Source organism: Eulemur rufifrons, chromosome 29 (assembly GCF_041146395.1).
Source record: "Eulemur rufifrons isolate Redbay chromosome 29, OSU_ERuf_1, whole genome shotgun sequence".
NCBI classification, from domain to species: domain Eukaryota; kingdom Metazoa; phylum Chordata; class Mammalia; order Primates; family Lemuridae; genus Eulemur; species Eulemur rufifrons.
This window is the reverse complement of record NC_091011.1, coordinates 46,886,566-46,906,020: the sequence shown is the minus strand read 5'-3', so window position 1 is coordinate 46,906,020 and position 19,455 is coordinate 46,886,566. Positions and strand designations below refer to the sequence as shown.

General features: G+C 37.6%; 2 protein-coding genes and 1 non-coding gene across 5 annotated transcripts in view; 2 read left to right on the top strand and 1 right to left on the bottom strand.

The window, feature by feature from the left end:
- The window catches only part of ANKIB1 (ankyrin repeat and IBR domain containing 1), a 147,650-nt gene extending 134,944 nt beyond the window's left edge, over positions 1–12,706 (top strand). The window contains exons 16-20 of one of the 3 annotated variants that reach the window (XM_069461713.1): positions 2,763–2,941; positions 3,808–3,859; positions 7,712–7,826; positions 9,032–9,165; positions 9,510–12,706. In XM_069461713.1, coding sequence (XP_069317814.1) covers positions 2,763–2,941; positions 3,808–3,859; positions 7,712–7,826; positions 9,032–9,165; positions 9,510–10,250 — 1,221 coding nt within the window. In that variant the 3' untranslated portion in view covers positions 10,251–12,706. The remainder of the gene's footprint in view (positions 1–2,762; positions 2,942–3,807; positions 3,860–7,711; positions 7,827–9,031; positions 9,166–9,509) is intronic. The other 2 variants (XM_069461715.1, XM_069461714.1) reach the window with 2 other exon arrangements.
- Positions 492–1,079, bottom strand: LOC138377201 (high mobility group protein B1-like). The gene has a single exon (XM_069461971.1). The coding sequence runs from the start codon at positions 1,066–1,068 to the stop codon at positions 589–591; it is 480 nt and encodes a 159-aa protein (XP_069318072.1). The 5' UTR covers positions 1,069–1,079; the 3' UTR covers positions 492–588.
- On the top strand, positions 5,559–5,662 carry LOC138377744 (small nucleolar RNA U13). Its single transcript, XR_011231894.1, has one exon. It is a non-coding gene; the product is annotated as a small nucleolar RNA U13 (small nucleolar RNA).
- Positions 12,707–19,455: the final 6,749 nt, after the last annotated feature.

Sequence of the window (19,455 nt, the reverse complement as noted above, 5' to 3'; positions counted from 1 at the left end):
ATTTATTTAATTGAAAGGTGTTATCTTCAATCTCTGCGATTCTTTCTTCTGTTTGATCTACCGTGTTCTTGAGGGTTTCCACTGTGTTTTATAATTCTTGAATAAATTCATTTCCAGGAGTTTTGTTTGATTTTTTTTTAATAAAAATAATTGTATTTACTTAGAAGCATTCAGAATGTCAACAAAACAGCTACAACTTTTTTTTTTTGCAATTACAGAGTGGTATTCAGTTAACAGAACAATTATTTCGTATAAGCTGCATCAGAGACAACTGAAGATGAAAAAACTACCATCCCCATATATAACTAATTTGTGCTGTGCACCAACAAGACCTGCTTTAAATTTCCATGCCAATTTACAACCCCCATACTGTACCAGGCAAGGTTAGTGGCTATTGAAAATACCACCAGGACAGGGCTAGCTAAAGACACATTTGGTAGTATGTTAACTACACAAAAAAAGACACTATACAGTTTAAAAACTTACACAGCCTTACATTTCAATTTTTTTCTTTAAAAGGAGTGAGTTGTGTACAGGGGGGTTAAATGCTTTATAGACAAGAAAAAAAAAAACTGCGCTAGAACCAACTTATTCATCATCATCATCTTCTTCATCTTCATCTTCTTCATCTTCCTCCTCTTCATCTTCCTCATCTTCCTCCTCTTCCTTCTTTTTCTTGCTTTTTTCAGCCTTGACAACTCCCTTTTTTGCTGCATCAGGCTTTCCTTTAGCTCGGTACGCAGCAATATCCTTTTCGTACTTTTCCTTCAGCTTTGCAGCCTTCTTTCCATAAGGCTGCTTGTCACCTGCAGCAGTGTTATTCCACATCTCTCCCAGTTTCTTTGCAACATCACCAATGGATGGGCCAGGATGTTCTCCTTTGATTTTAGGGCGATACTCAGAACAGAACAAAAAAAAGGCTGAAGGAGGCCTCTTGGGTGCATTGGGATCCTTGAACTTCTTTTTTGTTTCCCCTTTAGGAGGGATATAGGTTTTCATTTCTCTTTCATAACGGGCCTTGTCCGCCTTTGCCATATCTTCAAACTTTCCTTTCTCTTTAGCGGACATGGTCTTCTACCTCTCTGAGCACTTCTTGGAAAACTCTGAGAAGTTGACTGAAGCATCTGGGTGCTTCTTGTGCTCCTCCCGGCAAGTTTGCACAAAGAATGCGTATGATGACATTTTGCCTCTCGGCTTAGGATCTCCTTTGCCCACATTTAGTTATTTTTCCTCAGCAAGGCAGAGTCACCCAGTGCCCGTCCGGCTCTCACTTGCCCCAGCGCTGCCTCTATGGAGCTCAATGTACTGCAATGGCTGTGAGAGCCTGATTTTTTTTTTTAATATTTGAGTTTATTTAGTGAATTTTTCTTCCAAGTCCTGGATTTTTTTTGTGGTTTCCTTGTGTTGGGTATCCATTTTATCTTGCATATCACTGAGTTTTCTCACAAACCATGTTCAAAATTATTCTTCTGTCATTTTAATGTTCTGAATTGGGTTGATATCCATTGCTAGAGAGCTGGTGTTCCCCTTTGGGGGTGTGCTTTCACTTTGTTTCTTCATACTTCCAGAGTTCTTTTGCTGATTCCTTCCCATCTGGAGCAGCTGTTGCTTCTTACATTAGGTTTTTGTTTAAATAATGACAAGCCCAGTTTAGTCTTTGAGCTAGTAGGTGGTGTTTGTGGCTGGGATTCTACCACACCCTGTATGATAAGTCAGTAAATGCAGTAAAAGGGTGTGCAAATTGACCTCCCTGTCAGTAGATGGCACTTGCTAGGAGGAGCAAGCTGCAGTATTGTTTTTGGATCCTGTAACCAGCTCTCATTCCTCTGGAGAGGCACTCTAGTGCCTCAGGTCGTGGCTGGGGCCCTGGGACTTCCAAACCACCAAACTTGCTCTTGTTACAGTTTTCATGTCATCCATTTGAACTGCTCTGCCCATTTATATCCTACATTTCTTTCAAGGCTCAACATTCATTTGCTCCATAAAGCCTTCCAGATCTAACCCCAATCACAGTAGTTTTGCCTTGCCTCAAATTCTTTCAGCGCTTTGTTTTATTTTGTTGTTTTTTGAGACAGGATCTTGCTCTGTCGCCCAGGCTGGAGTTCAGTGGCACCATTATAGCTCACTGTAACCTTGAACTCCTGGGCTCAAGCAGTCCTCTTGCCTCAGCCTCCCAAGTAGTTAGGACTATAGGCACGCACCACCACACGGAGCTAATTTTTAAATTTTTGTAGAGACGGGGTCTCTCTTTGCTGCTGGGGCTAGTCTTGAACTCCTGGCCTCAAGTGATCCTCCCGCCTCAGCCTCCCAAAGTGCTGGGGTTACGGGCATGAACCATCTCACCTGGTCTAGCATTCATATATAGTCTGCGTCACAGCATCATGCATTTGCTTGTAAAGTACCTTGAAATGTATTAGTTTTATTCACATAGACAAATTATAAATTCCTTTTAGGCAGCTGCTGTACTCACTACTTCTTTGTAATTTATACCAACTACATTGCTATAAATGAGTGTGCCTATCAAATGAGTGTGCTAAATTTGAGATGACTATGTGTATGATCCTTCTTTCTTTTTCATAACCTGGAAAAATGTACAAAGTAGGAAACATAATAAATAGGAAGTTATTTCCAAATTTACATTAATTTCTGACTTCAGAAGAGTTCGATTTAACTGAGAAACCAGATAGACTCTGGATTTGCTATTGACTAACCCATTCAGGCTGTAATCTTTTTCTCTCTCTCTCTCTCTCTTCTAACTATAGACAGACCTAGAAATGGTCACTGAAGACCTTGCCCAAAAAGTCAATAGGCCTTATCTTCGCACACCCCGACACAAAATCATCAAAGCAGCATGCCTTGTACAGCAGAAGAGGCAAGAATTCCTGGCATCCGTGGCTCGGGGCGTTGCTCCTGCAGACTCACCAGAAGCTCCAAGGCGCAGGTAAAAAGGATGTGCTCTGTGCAAATCATATTAGCTCCAGCTAAAAATGCCAGCAGTTTTATTTTTTATCCAATTAGAGTTCATATTCCTGAAAGTTACTTACACCTAAAATATGGATAGCTGATAAAAGTATGTTAAGTTGGTGATTTTTCCTCAGTACTGTTTGTTATTCTTGTTATTATTTTATTTGTCATTGCATAGTTCCTCAGACTATTAGGCTAGGTTAATTTCACATTTCAGGTGAACTCATAATTCAGAGTATTCTTAATGCATCATTTCAAATATGTAGTATATGTAGTGATATGATAATACATAAAAATGATGTAGAATTAGGAAACTTTGCCAACTTGTTATGGTCATATTTTATTTTTGTGTTAAGGAGTTACGAAAAAATGAGAAATCTGATATTAGTAAAGTTATTTAAGTGATCCAAATTCATCCATTAAAGAGCTGTTGAGTTTTGGTTCTTTTATTTCACATATTTATACTACTTCTGCCATTATAAATTGAGCATATTTTCTTATTCATAGTAATTATAAGCATTAGAAATTCCTTTGAACTTATTTTTATGGTAATATTTATAAGTAAATATTTTGTTTCCTTATAAAACAAAAATGAAGCAATCATAAAAGACTTTGTCATAACATGATGATTTTTATTTTTTCCACCACTTTACACAAACATAAAGCCACTTGGAATTTGAAAGAAATAATGAAAATATAATTTTAATTATATTTTAATACTCAGTCTACTTAAGTAAGTCCGAAGCAGAGGATTTAAAAGTAATGTTCAAAGGGCAAGGGTCTGATTGTGTATATTTTGTAGTACTGATAATAAATCAAATGGTATGTCTAATTTCTTTGTAGCTTTGCTGGTGGAACATGGGATTGGGAATATTTAGGATTTGCATCACCTGAGGTAATTGTTTGGGGGGAGGGGGGTTGTTTTTTGTATTTTTCCTTAGTGCAGTCCTGCTTGCATTTGCACCCTCATCTGTTCAAAATCCTACTGAGATTATCATCAATGCTTCCTCTTTCTTTTGTGACAAAAATGCCTTGGCAGAGCCTACATTTATCTGTATATTGCATTGAAGTGTCATTACATTGTTAAATGCATTCCACTTTTATTGTTTTTAATTATTGAACAATCAGAATTAAGGCAAATTTACAGCATAAATTTTTGAAAATATCTTCTATTTTGTTAATAGAGATATAAATTTTATTTATGCATTTCTAGTTGTAATATTGTTTCTTTCTGAATCTATTAAAAACCTAAACAGTCAATTTTTTTAAAGTTACTGCAGCAACCTGAGAGAATTGATTTACAATCAGTTGCTAAGGAGGAAAATTTGACATTAGTAGTGTGACATATTAATTGACAGAATTAATAAACACTGTTAATGTGTTTATGCAGAAAGAAGTGCTTTGCTTAGTTGCTTTCTGTTTCCCTTTAAGACTTTCTCACTCTTCTTATTTGGTTTTTTGTTGTTGTTGTTATTGATATACCATTGTAAAATACAGAAGGTCTAAAATACACTGTAAATAGCAGTTGTGGCAAATAAAAATAAGATAGAGTGAAAATCTTAATCACATAGCTGTTTTCTGAGATTTAAATTGCCACTGTCACTGTTGAGTCTGATTTTTAAATGGTTTTAGCAGTTCTCTCTACTTCTCTCTCTCCATCCTTGCTCTTTATAAAACAGTTACTATTTGATGCTTATATTATGATAACCCTTCAACTTAATTCTTGGAAGGGGCACTACAGATAATGAAACCTTTATCATTTATAGCCTGTTTGTTATCTACAACTGAAAGACTGTGAAATTGATTATTATCTAGACATGACTGTGGCTTGTTTAAATCAGATACTTTGTCTTTTCAACTGCTGAGGATACTTGCAATCACCTTATGGCCTTTTGTATTGATAAGTATATACAAGAAAATATTGACTTGAGAAAACAACCCGTGCTTATAGAGCCTGATAAGGAAATTTTGAATTCACTTAAATTGCAAAAAACTTGACTATATTAATGAAATTTTTATTTTCAAACATATTATGAACTTTTTCGTTATCTGATCCTATACTTATCATTTCTATGTTAAATACAATTACAGCTTAGGGGATATTGTGGAAAATTTTCACCTTGAAGAATAAACAGGCTTCCATTATCAAAGAAAAAGTACTAAAGATTTCAGTAGTTCAAGGTACAAACACAGTTTAGGAAAAATAAAACCATTATCAGTGTATTCACAATTATGTATGTATCATCTTGTGGCTTTTAGCTCTGATGGTAACTTTAGGAATCCTGAAATGTTTGTCCTTGAATATTGGGGACCTGCTAATATAACTCACTTCAATTTGTTCTTCATGAGTTGATAAATTTTATAAAAAATTATTTAATCCACTTTTTATTTTCATTAAAGTCTTTAGCACATTGAAACATTGAAAGACCAAGCTTTTAAGTAAACCTTATTGCAAAATCTAAAAAATTACCATACATATGAGACTTTGAAATTCTGTATATGTATGACTGTCAAATAACTCCCAAAATAGTATTTTTTAAAAAAATAGTTCTTTGTCTTACTATAGACCGTGAGGGGAAAAAATAAGCTTGTAGATCCTTTTGTAGTTCATAAGCATGATGATTGGGTGTTCATGCTCATGTGTGAGATGTGGCTCCCTCAAACCTTGTTATGACGTTGGCACATTACCTGTCTGACGTGGAAAAAACAATTTTTAAATAAGGTTACCAAACTGCAGTAGCCTTTTGGCTGAATTTGTGTTGTTTCAATGAAGTTAATCCCACCTTATTCTCTTTGCGTTAAATTGAATGAGTCAGTGGCAAGCATGAATATTTGTTATGCCATTTTAAAGGCAGTGTTGCCCAGTGGAAAGAGCACAGTCTTAAAGTCTGAGTGACAACTGATATCAAGTCCTAGCTTTATAACTTATTAGATCTTAGGGCTGTGTTCTTCCTTAATTTCTCATCTTTAAAATGTAGATGGTGGTATCCCATGGAAGTTCTGGAAATTTTAAAGCATCTCACTAAGTCACTGACAAAATTGGTGTTCAATAAGTGGTGACAATTATTATTTAAAACAAAAACTCCTGGCACTTTTCCCCCTATATATCTTAGAACTTTTCAATCTTCTTTGTAGCCTTAACCTCTTAAACCACTTACAGGATCTAACTAAAGCCTTTTCATATGCTTACTTGAAGATCTTAGGAGTCCTTGGAATTTTTAGATTAATTTTATGAGAACAATTTTTAAGCCTATTGCATTGTGAGAGAATGCCATCTGAGAGTTTTCTATCACAATAATTAGAAGTACAAGTTTCTTTCAATTGTTTTCTTAAACCATTTAATTTTCTTAAAGTGGAATGATTTATAGTCTATGGTCAGTGATAGTTTATGTAATTCATAATACCTTTGTACCATTATCAAGTTCACAAAGTAGGCAAATTCTCCCTAAATATAAACCCTGAATTGAGATAAAAATTTTTATACCATCTTTCTGTAAGAACTGTGGTGGTCCTCAGTCAACCGTTGAGCCATTATGACACGTGATAAGTCATCCAGCTTGAGCTCATGGGTTTCCAGGAAAAGAGGAAATGATGCTCTGGCTCAGCAATTTAAAGAATTTGTATAATCCCTCAGGGCACTTGGAGTATCTTTCATTCATTTATTTCTAACCTGGTACCTTAATGAGTCCAACTACTTAGACTGATGAAGAAGGAGTTTAAATAAATTTAACCAGAGTGGTATTACGTGAAAGTTTTATTTGTCATAAAACTTATATTTACTTATTCCTAACATTTTTATAGCCTAAGGATATTGAATATTCTAGGGTAACTGGGATAATCATAAACCTGAATATCTTAGTGTTTATCACTGAAAGATTCTTTGATGATTCTCAAAATTACCCTTTTTATGTTAGTGTCATGTACCCTGGCCTCTCTTCTATTCTCTTTTCTCCTGTCACTAAAATCTGGGTACATTTATGCCCAGGTAATAGCAGGTAGTCACAGGTTGTAGCCTCTGGTTATAGCAAACTCGCTTTAAAACTGTTGTGACAAATAGAAAATATACTCAGGACATCTCTCTAAGTCTGTGTTCTTCCCATATACCAAATAGAAAACACTTCTCCTGCCTGTGTTATGGATAGCACCACATATTGGCTAATATAAGAAGAAAGCCAAATATCATATTTTTTAAAGTTAACCTAGCATTTTTCTTTTAATCTAGTCATTTGTCTTGTGAGTATGGTATATAGTAGTCCCAAAGAATAGAAAATCCAACAATCTGGCAAATATTTAACAGTGTGTGTTCTTTTTTGTTGTTGTTCTTTTTTTTTCCCCACCCTGTTATATATATCACAGTCACTTTTTAAAAACCAGACTTCCTGGGAGAGCCCAACTTATGTTAGTAAAGTGATTGTGGTATTAATTATAATTTTATATGACAAGACCCTTAATCATCAGGCATATGAAATGAGGCTCAGTTATTCAATCTAGACTTGAGGCTTGCAAGTATTCCCAGTTTATCTAGGCAGTTGTAATGACTTTGAAAATTTTCTTTTTACAAAATTGTACCTTTCCGTTTCCTTGGCATGGCAAAACCTGAAGTTTCTTTTTCTAAAGCCAAGTGATTTTATAATATGTGCATAAAATCACAAACTTTTTCCCCCTGGGAAAAAAATGTGTAGTTTGTTTTATTTGCATTTAGAAAATTGCATGCTCCCCTGTATTTTATAACCTTTGGTTTATGCAGGAATATGCTGAATTTCAGTATCGGAGGAGGCACAGACAGCAGCGCCGTCGAGGAGATGTGCACAGTCTGCTCAGTAATCCTCCAGAGCCCGACGAGCCGAGTGACAGCACTTTAGGTAAGCTCTCGGGCGGAGTGTAGTTTAATCTCTTAGTTCTCCTGAGTTTATTCTTCAAACTGGCTGATGTAAATGTTTGTGAAAGAGTTTGTCATTTAGATATACAGTAAATGCAGAGGTGCTTCTGTTATCACAGAATACAGAAAACCAGGGGGTTAAGAACATGGGCGATGGAGTCAGACAAACCTGAGTTCATGACCCCCCCCTGCTGCATATAAGCCTTAACCTCTCTAAGCTTTAGTTTCCTCGTTTTAGAGAAGCACAGTAGTAACAGTGCCACTTCATGGGCTCATTGTGAGCATTAACACATTGACTGCCACACTAGAAAAAAAATTTTTTCCTTGGGCCCACAGTGCTTTATTACAAAAATAGAATAAAAACTTTGAAAATAAAATGATCCTTTCTAATTTAATGAAAAATTTGTTAATTTTTTTATTGTTTTCTGTGCATTGAGTTATATGCAACTTGAAAAATAGTTCTCGTGGCTCCCAAGGTAAAGAGACACGTGAGTTACATATGCTTCATGAGGCCCTGGGCTCAAAACTAGCATATGTTAAATACAACTCACATGGCAGTGAATGTGTTAAATTAGATAATACATGTAAAACACTTAAGCACCTAGTAAGCACTCAATAAATTGTAGTATAGATACTATCATTGCGTTTGTGGAATATTTTCCTCCTAGCCTTAGTTCTCCTGTAGACACTATTTAAAAAGAGGATTTCTGGTATTAGAGGTAAATTATTTTAATCATTCAACTTTCAAGTATTGAATTATTATTGACAAATCTTCAAACTATAATGCCAGAATCAATGGAACTAAAGATTTTGTTCTTCAGGATAGTAATTCCCAAATTCTGAAATTTTAAGAAATCTGAAAATAAAAACACCTTTATTTGTTATTGTTTAAGAAAAAAAGAGAGGAATGGATAGTCGCACTTGCATTTATGAAGAGAACCATGTAAAGTGCAAGCAAAAAATATAAAAAAGTCATGGATTTGAAGTGATGGCATTTAGATATATATTATTGCTCATGGTGAAACAGACATGGGTGAGAAATCCCAGAAAGATTAAGTGAACCTGTGAACGCAGGTTTTCATCAGCACTGAGAGAAAAATTGCTGGTTCAAAGAACAAGTAGTATGGAAAAAACGAATACGCCTTACATGTCATTAAATTGTCTCTGGTACCAATCGCTTTGATACAGATATTCCAGAAGGTGGCAGCAGCCGCAGGCCTGGCACGTCAGTGGTCAGCTCTGCCTCTATGAGTGTGCTGCACAGCTCTTCCCTGCGCGACTACACCCCTGCCAGTCGCTCTGAAAACCAGGACTCTCTGCAGGTAGCCTTTCTGGGCAGCCTCGTTGCCCTTTCTCTGTTTAGTGTGCTTTTCTGTTTTTACTTTTATTGCTTTTTTTTTTCTTCCTTCCATTCTAAAATCTTTGTTTTAAAGATGTGCTACAGAAGTAGATTCCTGTATTTCAGATTTATCTTAGGATATGGTTTTTTTCCTTTAGCATGGGCAAGGAGAAAATTAGAATAATATTTGAGTAGATAAAATAATTCTATATAAATAGAAGTAATATTAATTATCTGTTTGGTAAAGGAAGAATGATAAACCTGATTAGGTTAAATCATTTTTCCTTTAGTCAAATTTTAAAGTGGTTTTACTTTCTGTTGCCCCAGGCTCTGAGTTCCTTGGATGAAGATGATCCCAATATACTTCTTGCAATACAGTTATCACTGCAAGAGTCTGGGCTGGCCATCGATGAAGAAACTAGAGACTTCCTTAGTAATGAAGCATCCCTAGGAGCTATAGGCACTTCTTTGCCTTCCAGGCTGGACTCTGTCCCCAGGAATACTGATAGCCCTCGGGCTGCATTGAGTAGCTCTGAGCTTTTGGAACTTGGTGACAGCCTGATGAGACTAGGAACAGAAAGTGACCCATTTTCAGCTGACACCCTGAGTTCACACCCTCTCAGTGAGGCAAGAAGTGATTTCTGTCCCTCATCCAGTGACCCTGACTCAGCTGGCCAGGACCCCAACATCAGTGACAATCTTCTGGGAAATATCATGGCTTGGTTTCATGACATGAACCCTCAGAGTATTGCCCTGATTCCTCCAGCAACTACAGAAATCAGTGCAGATTCCCAGCTCCCCTGTGTCAAAGATGGGTCAGAAGGTGTGAGGGATGTGGAACTGGTGCCACCAGAAGAGGATTCAGTGTTTGAAGATGCTAGTGTCAGTGAAGGTAGAGGAACCCAGATAGAAGAAAATCCTTTGGAAGAGAATATTCTGGCTGGAGAAGCAGTGTCTCAAGCTGGTGACAGTGGTAATGAGGCAGCCAACAAAGGGGACAGTTCAGACGTTTCAAGTCAGACACCTCAAACCTCAAGTGACTGGCTTGATCAAGTACATTTAGTGTGAACCCAACACATCTGGACTGTAAATGAATTGCAGGTACAGATGGCGTGCTAGGTTGGAGTATGCTTGATAGAGACTTTGATTCACTTAATTCCAACTCAATTACAAACCACTGACATTAGAATTGAATACAAAGGAGTTCCCATGAATGGTAGCTTCATTTTCAATTTTAACCTTACAGAGAATTTCGTTTGTATTTAATTTGATAGCTTTTCCCCTTTTTGCTGACAAAAAGAAGAGCAGGAGAGAGAAAGAGAAACACAAATGAAATAAATAGGTTATATTCCACATTCTAAGAAAAACACAGTCCTGTATTTAGCCTAGGGTCGACAATACTTAAATTGAACATTTAAATTAAAAGTTTACTCCCTAATCTTTGGGTGGCTTTCCTTTTCAAAAAAAGAAAGTTCTCTTCATTTTGGACAGATCTAGTAACATGTGTGTCCTCAATCTCTTTGTGCTCTTCCATAACTTCCTTCCTTCCTTTTTGTCTGAGCAGTGTGAATTGAGGTATCCAAGGCTTCTCTTTAGTGCTCCATCTACCACAGTGTAATTAGTTTTAATTTTCACATGAATCAAAGATTTGTTTTCATGTCTATTTACAGTCCACTCGTGCCAAACTCTGACTTGTGCGCTGACTAACAAGGGTGTAGGTGTGCAGTATCCTAGAATGCTCCAGGGCAGTGTCAGCGTGCTCCAGGGAGTAAAAGGTGCCACTCAGTAGCAGTGATATTCCAGAATTTAATGGGGTTTTGTTGCCATGGAGACTGCATTTAAATAAATGTAGCCTGTAGCTTAAGTTAACTAAACCTAATGCTGCTGTTAAAAACAGTTTATTTTAATATTAAAATACAGTTGATTAGCAACAGCGGTGCTGTATTTTAAGAGACACTTTATTGGAAGTGCAATCATAGTTCTTTGTTTTCACAATTTTACAGTGCATTCTAATTACTAATGGGTGCAATTACTTTCAATGGTAAGTGTTTTATAAAATAGAAAAAAAGTGGAGTTTTCATGAGTTATAGTAAATCCCACAATTATTAAAATGTTCAATAAAACATCCTGCGCAACATGTTACTGTGCCTTTGCCTAACCTAAATGGATAGTTGCCAGTTAAATAAGTGAGTAACTCAAATTTCAATGTCTCTTCTGAAGTAACTATGCTATGAATTGCAAAGACCTCCATAAAACCACCCATGGCCTTGCCTTTACAGTAAATATAACAACTAAATGTTCAATCAGTTTGTTTGCCTAAATAGCAAATGCTGACATGTGTTTGTTCTATTGCACAATACTCATTTGCTGTGTGATTACTGTTTAGTGTTGAAAAAAATCAACTTCCTAGTTATCAGTGTCCTACTGTGAAGAAAATACTGGTCTTAGTTGTAATTAAGATACAATGGTACAGTGTGTAATTAAAACTAGAGTAAACTGTTGGAATGGCTGTTTTACTTACATATTATCAAAATTAGCATAACATAAGCAAAATAGATAAGTGCAACACTCCATTTAATGTTTTGCCAGATTGTTACCAGAAATCTACAGATACCAAAATTTCAATGCTGAGTTTGTACAGGCAAGTCCTGGGCTGGATAAAAGGTTATATTATTATAGTATTGATAGCCACATGGGTTGTGACTATGGTTTTTGATTACTTTTTTTTCCCCCAAACCTTACTTTTGAAATATTCTCATACTTCAAATTCATATGGCTAGGACATTATATTAGAGTATGTAATATTCCCCAGATTGCCCTAGAATAAACTGTGTGCGAAATTGCTCCTATGCCATGGATATCAAAGGTCCACATTAGTTTTTATTTCTCCAATTATCAGAAACATTGATATCAATCCCTATTAAAGTTAGTGGGGGAAAATACTAACTTTAACTACAGTGTATTACTGTATATTAAACTGAAATAGTCCATTAAAGGATTTTTTTACAAATTTATTTTGGATTAAAAATATCAACACCAATAAGTTTTTAGACCGAGTTGTAATTTTTCAATAGAAAGAGTCTTTGCATCACATTGAGGCTTCTTGCACAGCTGCAGTAAGGTGAGAAAGAGTGCTCTGTGTGAATATAGCGTACATGGTGGGTTCTGGTTTCCTTGCACCTTGTGCAGTATCCTTTGTTTCTGTGCTGTTCTCTCCTGAGCATGAAAAATGATCATTATCCAATTTGTATTTCCTTGGTACATATTTTAAAAACAACACAGTCATTGACTTTACAATTCAGTAATAAAGTTTGGCAAAGCCTATTTTGTAAACAAGTTAATTTTATAATGTAAAAAAACAAAGTTAATCTAACCTTGACTTGTTATTTGCACTTTCATAGTCTATACTTGATACATTCCCACTTTATATACAGTAGGATTCTACAAACGTGTAGATGTTTGGCCAAATGAATGCTGTTAATAATATGTAAAATTCTTTGATTAAACATTTATTACTTAAACTACTTCCATTTTGTCTCATTACATTGTAGACTTTGTTTTAACCAAATCAGGAAGCTGATTTTCTTCAAATTAAATCCCTTCCAATGTGATAGGATCAATTTGGTTCTTACATGTAATTCATTAGTGCCTAATATTTTTACAGTAGCCCACTTAGCATTTTATACTCCAATGATAAACCCCAAAACACTGCATGACAATGTGTTAAATCTTGACTTCAGTGTTCATTTTACTTTAACAACTGTATCCTTCAGGAGAAAAATATTACAACTTTTCCTTGAAATCTCTAATAGAAACACACAGAAAAAAATAGAACTTTAAGATATGTTTTGTGAAATTGCTTAGGAAAGGAAAAAAAAATTATGCCATATGAATAAAAGTGTCTAATTCTCTATCACTTTATTATTTTGTCTCTTCTGAATTACCAAAACGAACCTTGGCATCTGACCTTTAGTGCACAAACACAAGTTCCAAGACCAGCTGGGGTCTGCCAGTGGTAATTGGAGTCGTGTTGTTTTATTTATGCCTTTCATTGTGTGGATCTGAAGCTTAACTACCAATGTTCATATGCTGAATTATTCCTTAAATGTTGTTTATGGCAATCTTTGATCTCATTTTTGTTCTCTTTTTAGTCCTCAAATGTTTGTCACTTACCTGTTATGAATTAAAATCTGAGACTTACTGAAGTTTGGTCATAATTTAAAAACAGTTAGGCTGGTACATCTCTGAATAGTAAAACCTTACAATCTAAATATTAAACGACAATACAAATTTTGGGGGTGTTTTAAAGGCTGAAATAACTCCATAGGGAAAAAATTTTCATGTGCTCTACTCTGGGGCTGAGTCATGGTTCCATTTCAGCATTGAGCCACAGGCATAATTACTGGGTCTTCTCCTTAGCCACCTTCTATTATTGCCTTGTCAGTTGTTGTAACCTCACCAGAGTAGTACATTTCTTTCTAGAAAGATAGAAGTGTCTCTTTCTAGACTGTATTATGTGACAGTCCTTATTTTAGGAACTGGTGGTAGTCCTTAAAGAAAGATGGACCAGGCTGGATGCAGTGGCTCATGCCTGTAATCCCAGCACTTTGCAAGGATTGCTTGAGCCCAGGAGTTTGAGACCAGCCTGGGCAACATAGTCTCTACAAAAAAAATTAAAAAAAAAATGTGTGTGTGTGTGTGTGTGTGTGTGTGTGTGTGTATGTATATATATATATATATCTATATATATATATATATACAGCCAGGCATGGTGGTGCGCACCTGTGGTCCTAGCTACTCAAGAGACTGAGGCAGGAGGATCACTTGAGCTCAGGAGTTCGAGTTTGCGGTGAGCTATGATTGGGCTACTGCACTCCACCCTAGGTGACAGAGTAAGACACCCCCATCTCTTAAAAAAGAAAAGAAAAGAAATATGGATCAGAAAAGTTTTATCTCTCAGTTTCACTTAGTACTGACAGGTAGCTGACAAACTGAGTGGTGGCCAAACTTTTGAAGGAATTACTCTTCATCAGTCTTTGAAACTGTAAGTTGGTGATATTCTTGATCAGGCTATCTGTCATCTCTTAGCCAGTTGTCTTATTAAGTATTTATCGCACAAGGGCCTAGCCTGCATGAGGCCTCAGTTTATAGACAGATTGAGAGATAAATATATAAAAGAGCAAATGAAGCCAAAGCACAAAAAGGATAATTGTTGGAAGAGACAGTCAATCCTCTTAGGCCTCTTGAGTGCCTACACATCTTACTGGGTGTGCCAAGAATGCAAATCCTTGCTGACAATTTTGTCTGAGCCATTGCTCAGGATTTACATATTTAATAAATAGTAACCTTGAGGACAAGAAACAGGCCTAACTGCTTGCTATAAAAGTGGTGGATTTCAGCCAGGCGTGGTGGCTCATACCTGTAATCCTAGCATTCTAGGAGGCCAAGATGGGAGGGTCTCTTGAGGTCAGGAGTTCAAGACCAGCCTAAGCAAGAGTGAGACCCCATCTCTACTAGAAAAACAGAAAAATTAGCCGAGGTGGCAGTGAGCTATGATGACACCACTACACTGTAGCCCGGGTGACAGAGCAAGACTATCTCAAAAAAACGAAAAAGTAGTGGATTCCTCACACTCAATATTCAACCAGGCTGCAACACAAACCCACTACGTGCTTGGTATCCATCCAGGGCCATTGCATTGCCCTTGTGGAACTGGAGACAAGGGGAACTGACACAAATACGCTGATGTTCACTCTGCATGCTGTGCCATGAGTGATAAAGTCTTTTTGCCTCTGACCCAGGAGTCTCGTATCTTCTGTCAGCACTCATGAGACCATGACAGGCTAACTTACCGTAAGTAGGGTAAAATGAAATCCTAGACCCAACAGTTTTAGCAATGAGGATAGGATACTGACAAAGGTATGATTTTCTGGAAAAGGAACCATAGGCCAGGTTCCAGAATGTTAAGACTTTCTGGGATCTGGTAACAAATGCTCTCACCCAAGTGATGGGTATAGGGTGAGACTGAGAGTTTCCACTGTCCTACCTATGAACAAACGGGTTGAGCTGATGTTTAAAGCCTTAGGACAAAAGGTAGGATTCAAACGGGCTGTCCCAATGGCGCCTAGATTGCTACTCCTGCAGGCAGGCATAGGAAGGGATGTTTGCATGACAAGGGTTTAGCAGTTCCTGAAGCCCCAGCTAAAAAGCAGTGTGGTGGTGGCTACTGAGTCAAAATAAATGGTATTAGCAATAAGAAATTTGCTCGTTGAGAGCTTTGGATGGACTATAGTTTGCTGACTCATGCTCTAGAGCAACAATCTGATAAATCGCATGTTATCTTAGTGCATTACAAACTGTCAATATTGCTACAACTTGAGAGCTGTTGAAGATATCTTTAACAGCTGATTCATTTGTTTCAAAAACTGATTAAGCAAAGATACTGAAACTACTAACATTCCTTCTTGATAGTAATGTCCAATATATGACACATTTTGACCATTGATATTATTTGAGCTTGTGAGTGCCAAGTGGCATACTGATTTTTAAAAGAATATGGCAAAAAATATATGGCTAGCTGTGCTCTAGCCTTTGACGTGAGTAGTTTCACCAACATCCGTTTGTGTATAGATAGATATGCTCATCAAACTATGCCTAGAGCTAGGTGAGAGAATACTCACTTGGGATAATACAAAGAACAAAAGTTAACAGTAAATTATAGGCAGGCCTTACATTTGTGAGCATTACAGAAAGTATAACCTGAAGCCTTCTATGGATTCTCCTCTCTCCTCTCCTGGCCAATAATCTTCCATTACCCTTTAATGGACATCTTGAGTTGATTTACGAATGTGCTACACATCATTGGATTTTGGATCACTCTTAAAAGATTTTCAAATTATAGACTGTCTTGGCAAATGATGAATTTCTAATATTGAGAACAAGTCAATCTACTTATTTGATAGACTGACCCTAAGAGGTGTATCTTGCTCAGTGCCCTTACTACCAGCAAAAGTCAAAAGATTGTCATAGAAGCATTAGAACTTCTTTTAATTAAGTCACCACCTCTATGTAATGGCACATGCAAGAGGCTCATACAGTAGGCTACACGTGGCTGGGAACATTGCCGAGACAACAGAAAGGTCTAATGTGTTGGGACAGCAAAAACTTAAGAAAGCAATTGGACTGTTATATGTCCCTAGTACTGTATGAGCAAGATTTCCTCGATGCCACAGAGAATATGCAAAACCTCAAGCTTCTCAATCGAATTTGCTGTCTCGTATGGAATTACGTCATTGTGACTTCAGTACCAAAACCTTTGGAGGTGTATACACAGTAATGTTTGTCAAGATATCCAGTGCCAGGGGCTGGTCCTCCCAGATTTTTTGCTGAGCGGATTTAAAGTCCCCTTTTGTCTACATGCTCACATTTTAGAAGGTAAGCCCATATTCCAGGACTTTGCTGGTAGTAATAAGAGATTATAAACACATGAAACTGTTAACATCCCTATCTGAGAGTTAACCATAACCAGAAAGTCGTGGAGACAGGGCAAATCAGAAACAACAGGTAAATCAAAAAGTCAGATACCTGGGACTGTGTGTAGTGCTTGTACATTCAAATATCTTAACTTGAGATCTGTAGATACCATTAAATCACTGCCTTATTTCCTCCAATACTTTTGATAACAGAGGAAGGTGTTATCACAATCCTCTCTGGCTGACTCCCTCATGCAGAGCCCATGGCAGCTGGATCGAACCTCCTCTGGTGTTCTGTAAACCCTAATCCCCCCAGCATGGGCACTGCAGAACCCCTTTTTCCTCCCTGCTTCCTCTGTTCAAGGTCTTGTCACTCTCAAGAGAGGCTGCCACAGGTGACAGGGCCAGTCCTTCCCTCCAGTTTTGGAAGAAAAAGGCCTTTGGCCTGTCCAAGGCCATCCCCTCCTGTCCCTACTCAACTGATTTTTCCTGGTTTCTAACACCTTCATTTCCTTCTGTCTTTAAACATGCCCAAATTTTCTCCTATCCTGGAAATTGAGAAAACAAAAAGCAAAAGCACAACCTTTGCCTGCCCTGCAGTTTGTCTCCTTCCTGTAGGTGAACCTGGCAGATCTTCTTGGAGTCTGGCCTCTCATGCTGCCTCGATGAAGTCTGTGCTCCTCTCTGCCAGAGTCAGCAATCGGGTTGTTGTCAAATACAATGGCCTTGTTCTTAATTTTATTGTGCCTGACCTTTTGGGATAGGTTAAATGAAAGCATCTCATGTATTCTCAAGGACCTAGGACACCATAGCCCTAAGTGAATTATAGCTAGGCTTCACCAACACCTTCCTGAAAGTCTGCTAGCCTCCATAATGTCATGCTCTCACTAAGTCTTATATTTTGGTGACCAATACCTTTTTTCTTCCTTCTGTCTCCTAATTATGGGTGTTCCCAGGATGTGGTCTTTGGACTCTCCTTTCTTTTCTCTCATTCCTGGCAATCTCCTCTTTTCTGACAGCCTCGGTTCTCACCAAATGGTGATAGCCCCCAATTCTGTATCTCTAGCCCTGAGCTTCAGCTCCCAAAACTCTGCCAATTTAACATTTCCTATTTCCACATATTGAAAATATCTAAACCTGCATTTATCACCTTGCCTGACAACTCCCCAAGCCATTTCCTTCTTTCTTAAGGTGGTCTTGATTTAATAAGTGACAATTATTCACAGTAAAACCTGGGACATCCCTGACTTTCCCCTGCTCTGCAGACCCATTGAATTAGACCTCAGCTCCCATTAATCCCTCTGTCCATTATCTTGATCATATATGATCGGTTCATTCTACCCTGTTTATCACCCTTGTCCTAGCCTTTATGCCTTAAGCCCAGGTTATTGCATTAGCCCTTATATAGCCCCTCTGTCTCCAATCTCTCTTCTCCACCCTAACCCACCCACCATGAAACATTCTCCTAAAGCAGTGCCCTCAATGATACTGCAATCAAAACCTTATGCTCACAAGATAAGTGAGCCTTATATTTGAGGTGCCCCATCATCTGGCACAACCATCCCTCCACATAATCTTTCTCTCCAGCTCCGTCCCCAGACCCTCCGAAGCACACCAGGAGTAGGCCCACTTGGTGCCTTTGTTCATGCTGCAGCCATGACATACTCTTCCTGCTGGGACAAGCACCAACAACGGGCTGGCCCAGGACTTGGAATCAGAAATGGAGGAGGCAGGGATGTCGGCACAGTTTCATTTGGATGCATTCGAAAGTGTGAGCTTTTACAATTGAGTAAAAATTTTTCTTACTGAGCATCTCACCAGCAAGGTGTGAGACTCCAGAAGGGATACAAAGATCTGTACAGCTTGTGACCTTCAGGAATGTAATCAAACTGGTTATCTAAGATATGTGTAAATAAATAAGTCGATTCAAAATGTTATGGGACTGTGGTGTTTAATGGGTATAGAGCTTCGGTTTTGCAAGATGAAAAAAGTTCTGGAGATTCGTTACACTTAACACGACTGAACTGTACACTGAAAAATGGCTAAGATGGTAAATTTTATGCTATGTATATTTTCTCACAATTGAAAATAAAAATTAAATTAAGAATATTATGGGGCATCGAAGGACGCCAGTTGTCCCAGACAATCGGGGAGGTGTTTTCTGAGTTAAGCCCAGCAGTGCACATGGGACCGTGACAGCAGCAGCTAACGCTCTGTCTGAGCTTTTCACCTACAGCTGCTTGGTTAGTCCTCTCTGAACCCTGCTGGGTAGACACTATTATTTTCTCCAGTCTAACCCTGGAATCCAGGAGAAAGGCAAAATTCTTTGGTTTATTTTACTCTTGTAAAAAATCAGATACCAAAAATATTCCCACAGAAAGTCCCTATCAAGAGAAGAGAAAGAATTGAATATAGGTTTCTGTAATCAATTTTATTCATGTGGAAAGATGTTATTTACAGCTCTAAATGGTGTCTGGAAAACTTCAACAAAGTGATGGACATCTCACAAATGTTTGTAAAGATGTAATTATGATACTCATCTTTTGAATCTATAAAAAATCAAAAATGTCCTCCAGAAAGTTTTGCTATGTGGTGATAGAATTAAAAATATAACAGCTACAGCTACCATCTACTGCATACTTGCTTTCATTTGACGCCCCCCCCAAAAAAAAAAAAGTATTCTTAAATTGTTTTTAACTAAAAGGGCTTCTGAATGGCAACCTCTGCAGGACTGAGCCTGGCAACACTTCACAGGTGTCCCTCCCTCCTCTTCTCAGCACGAGCTGGCCTTGGCTATGTGA

What these genes read in the sequence shown, in the direction of transcription:
- LOC138377201 (XM_069461971.1), bottom strand. Translation starts at nt 1,068, where the DNA reads ATGTCCGCTAAAGAGAAAGGAAAGTTTGAAGATATGGCAAAGGCGGAC.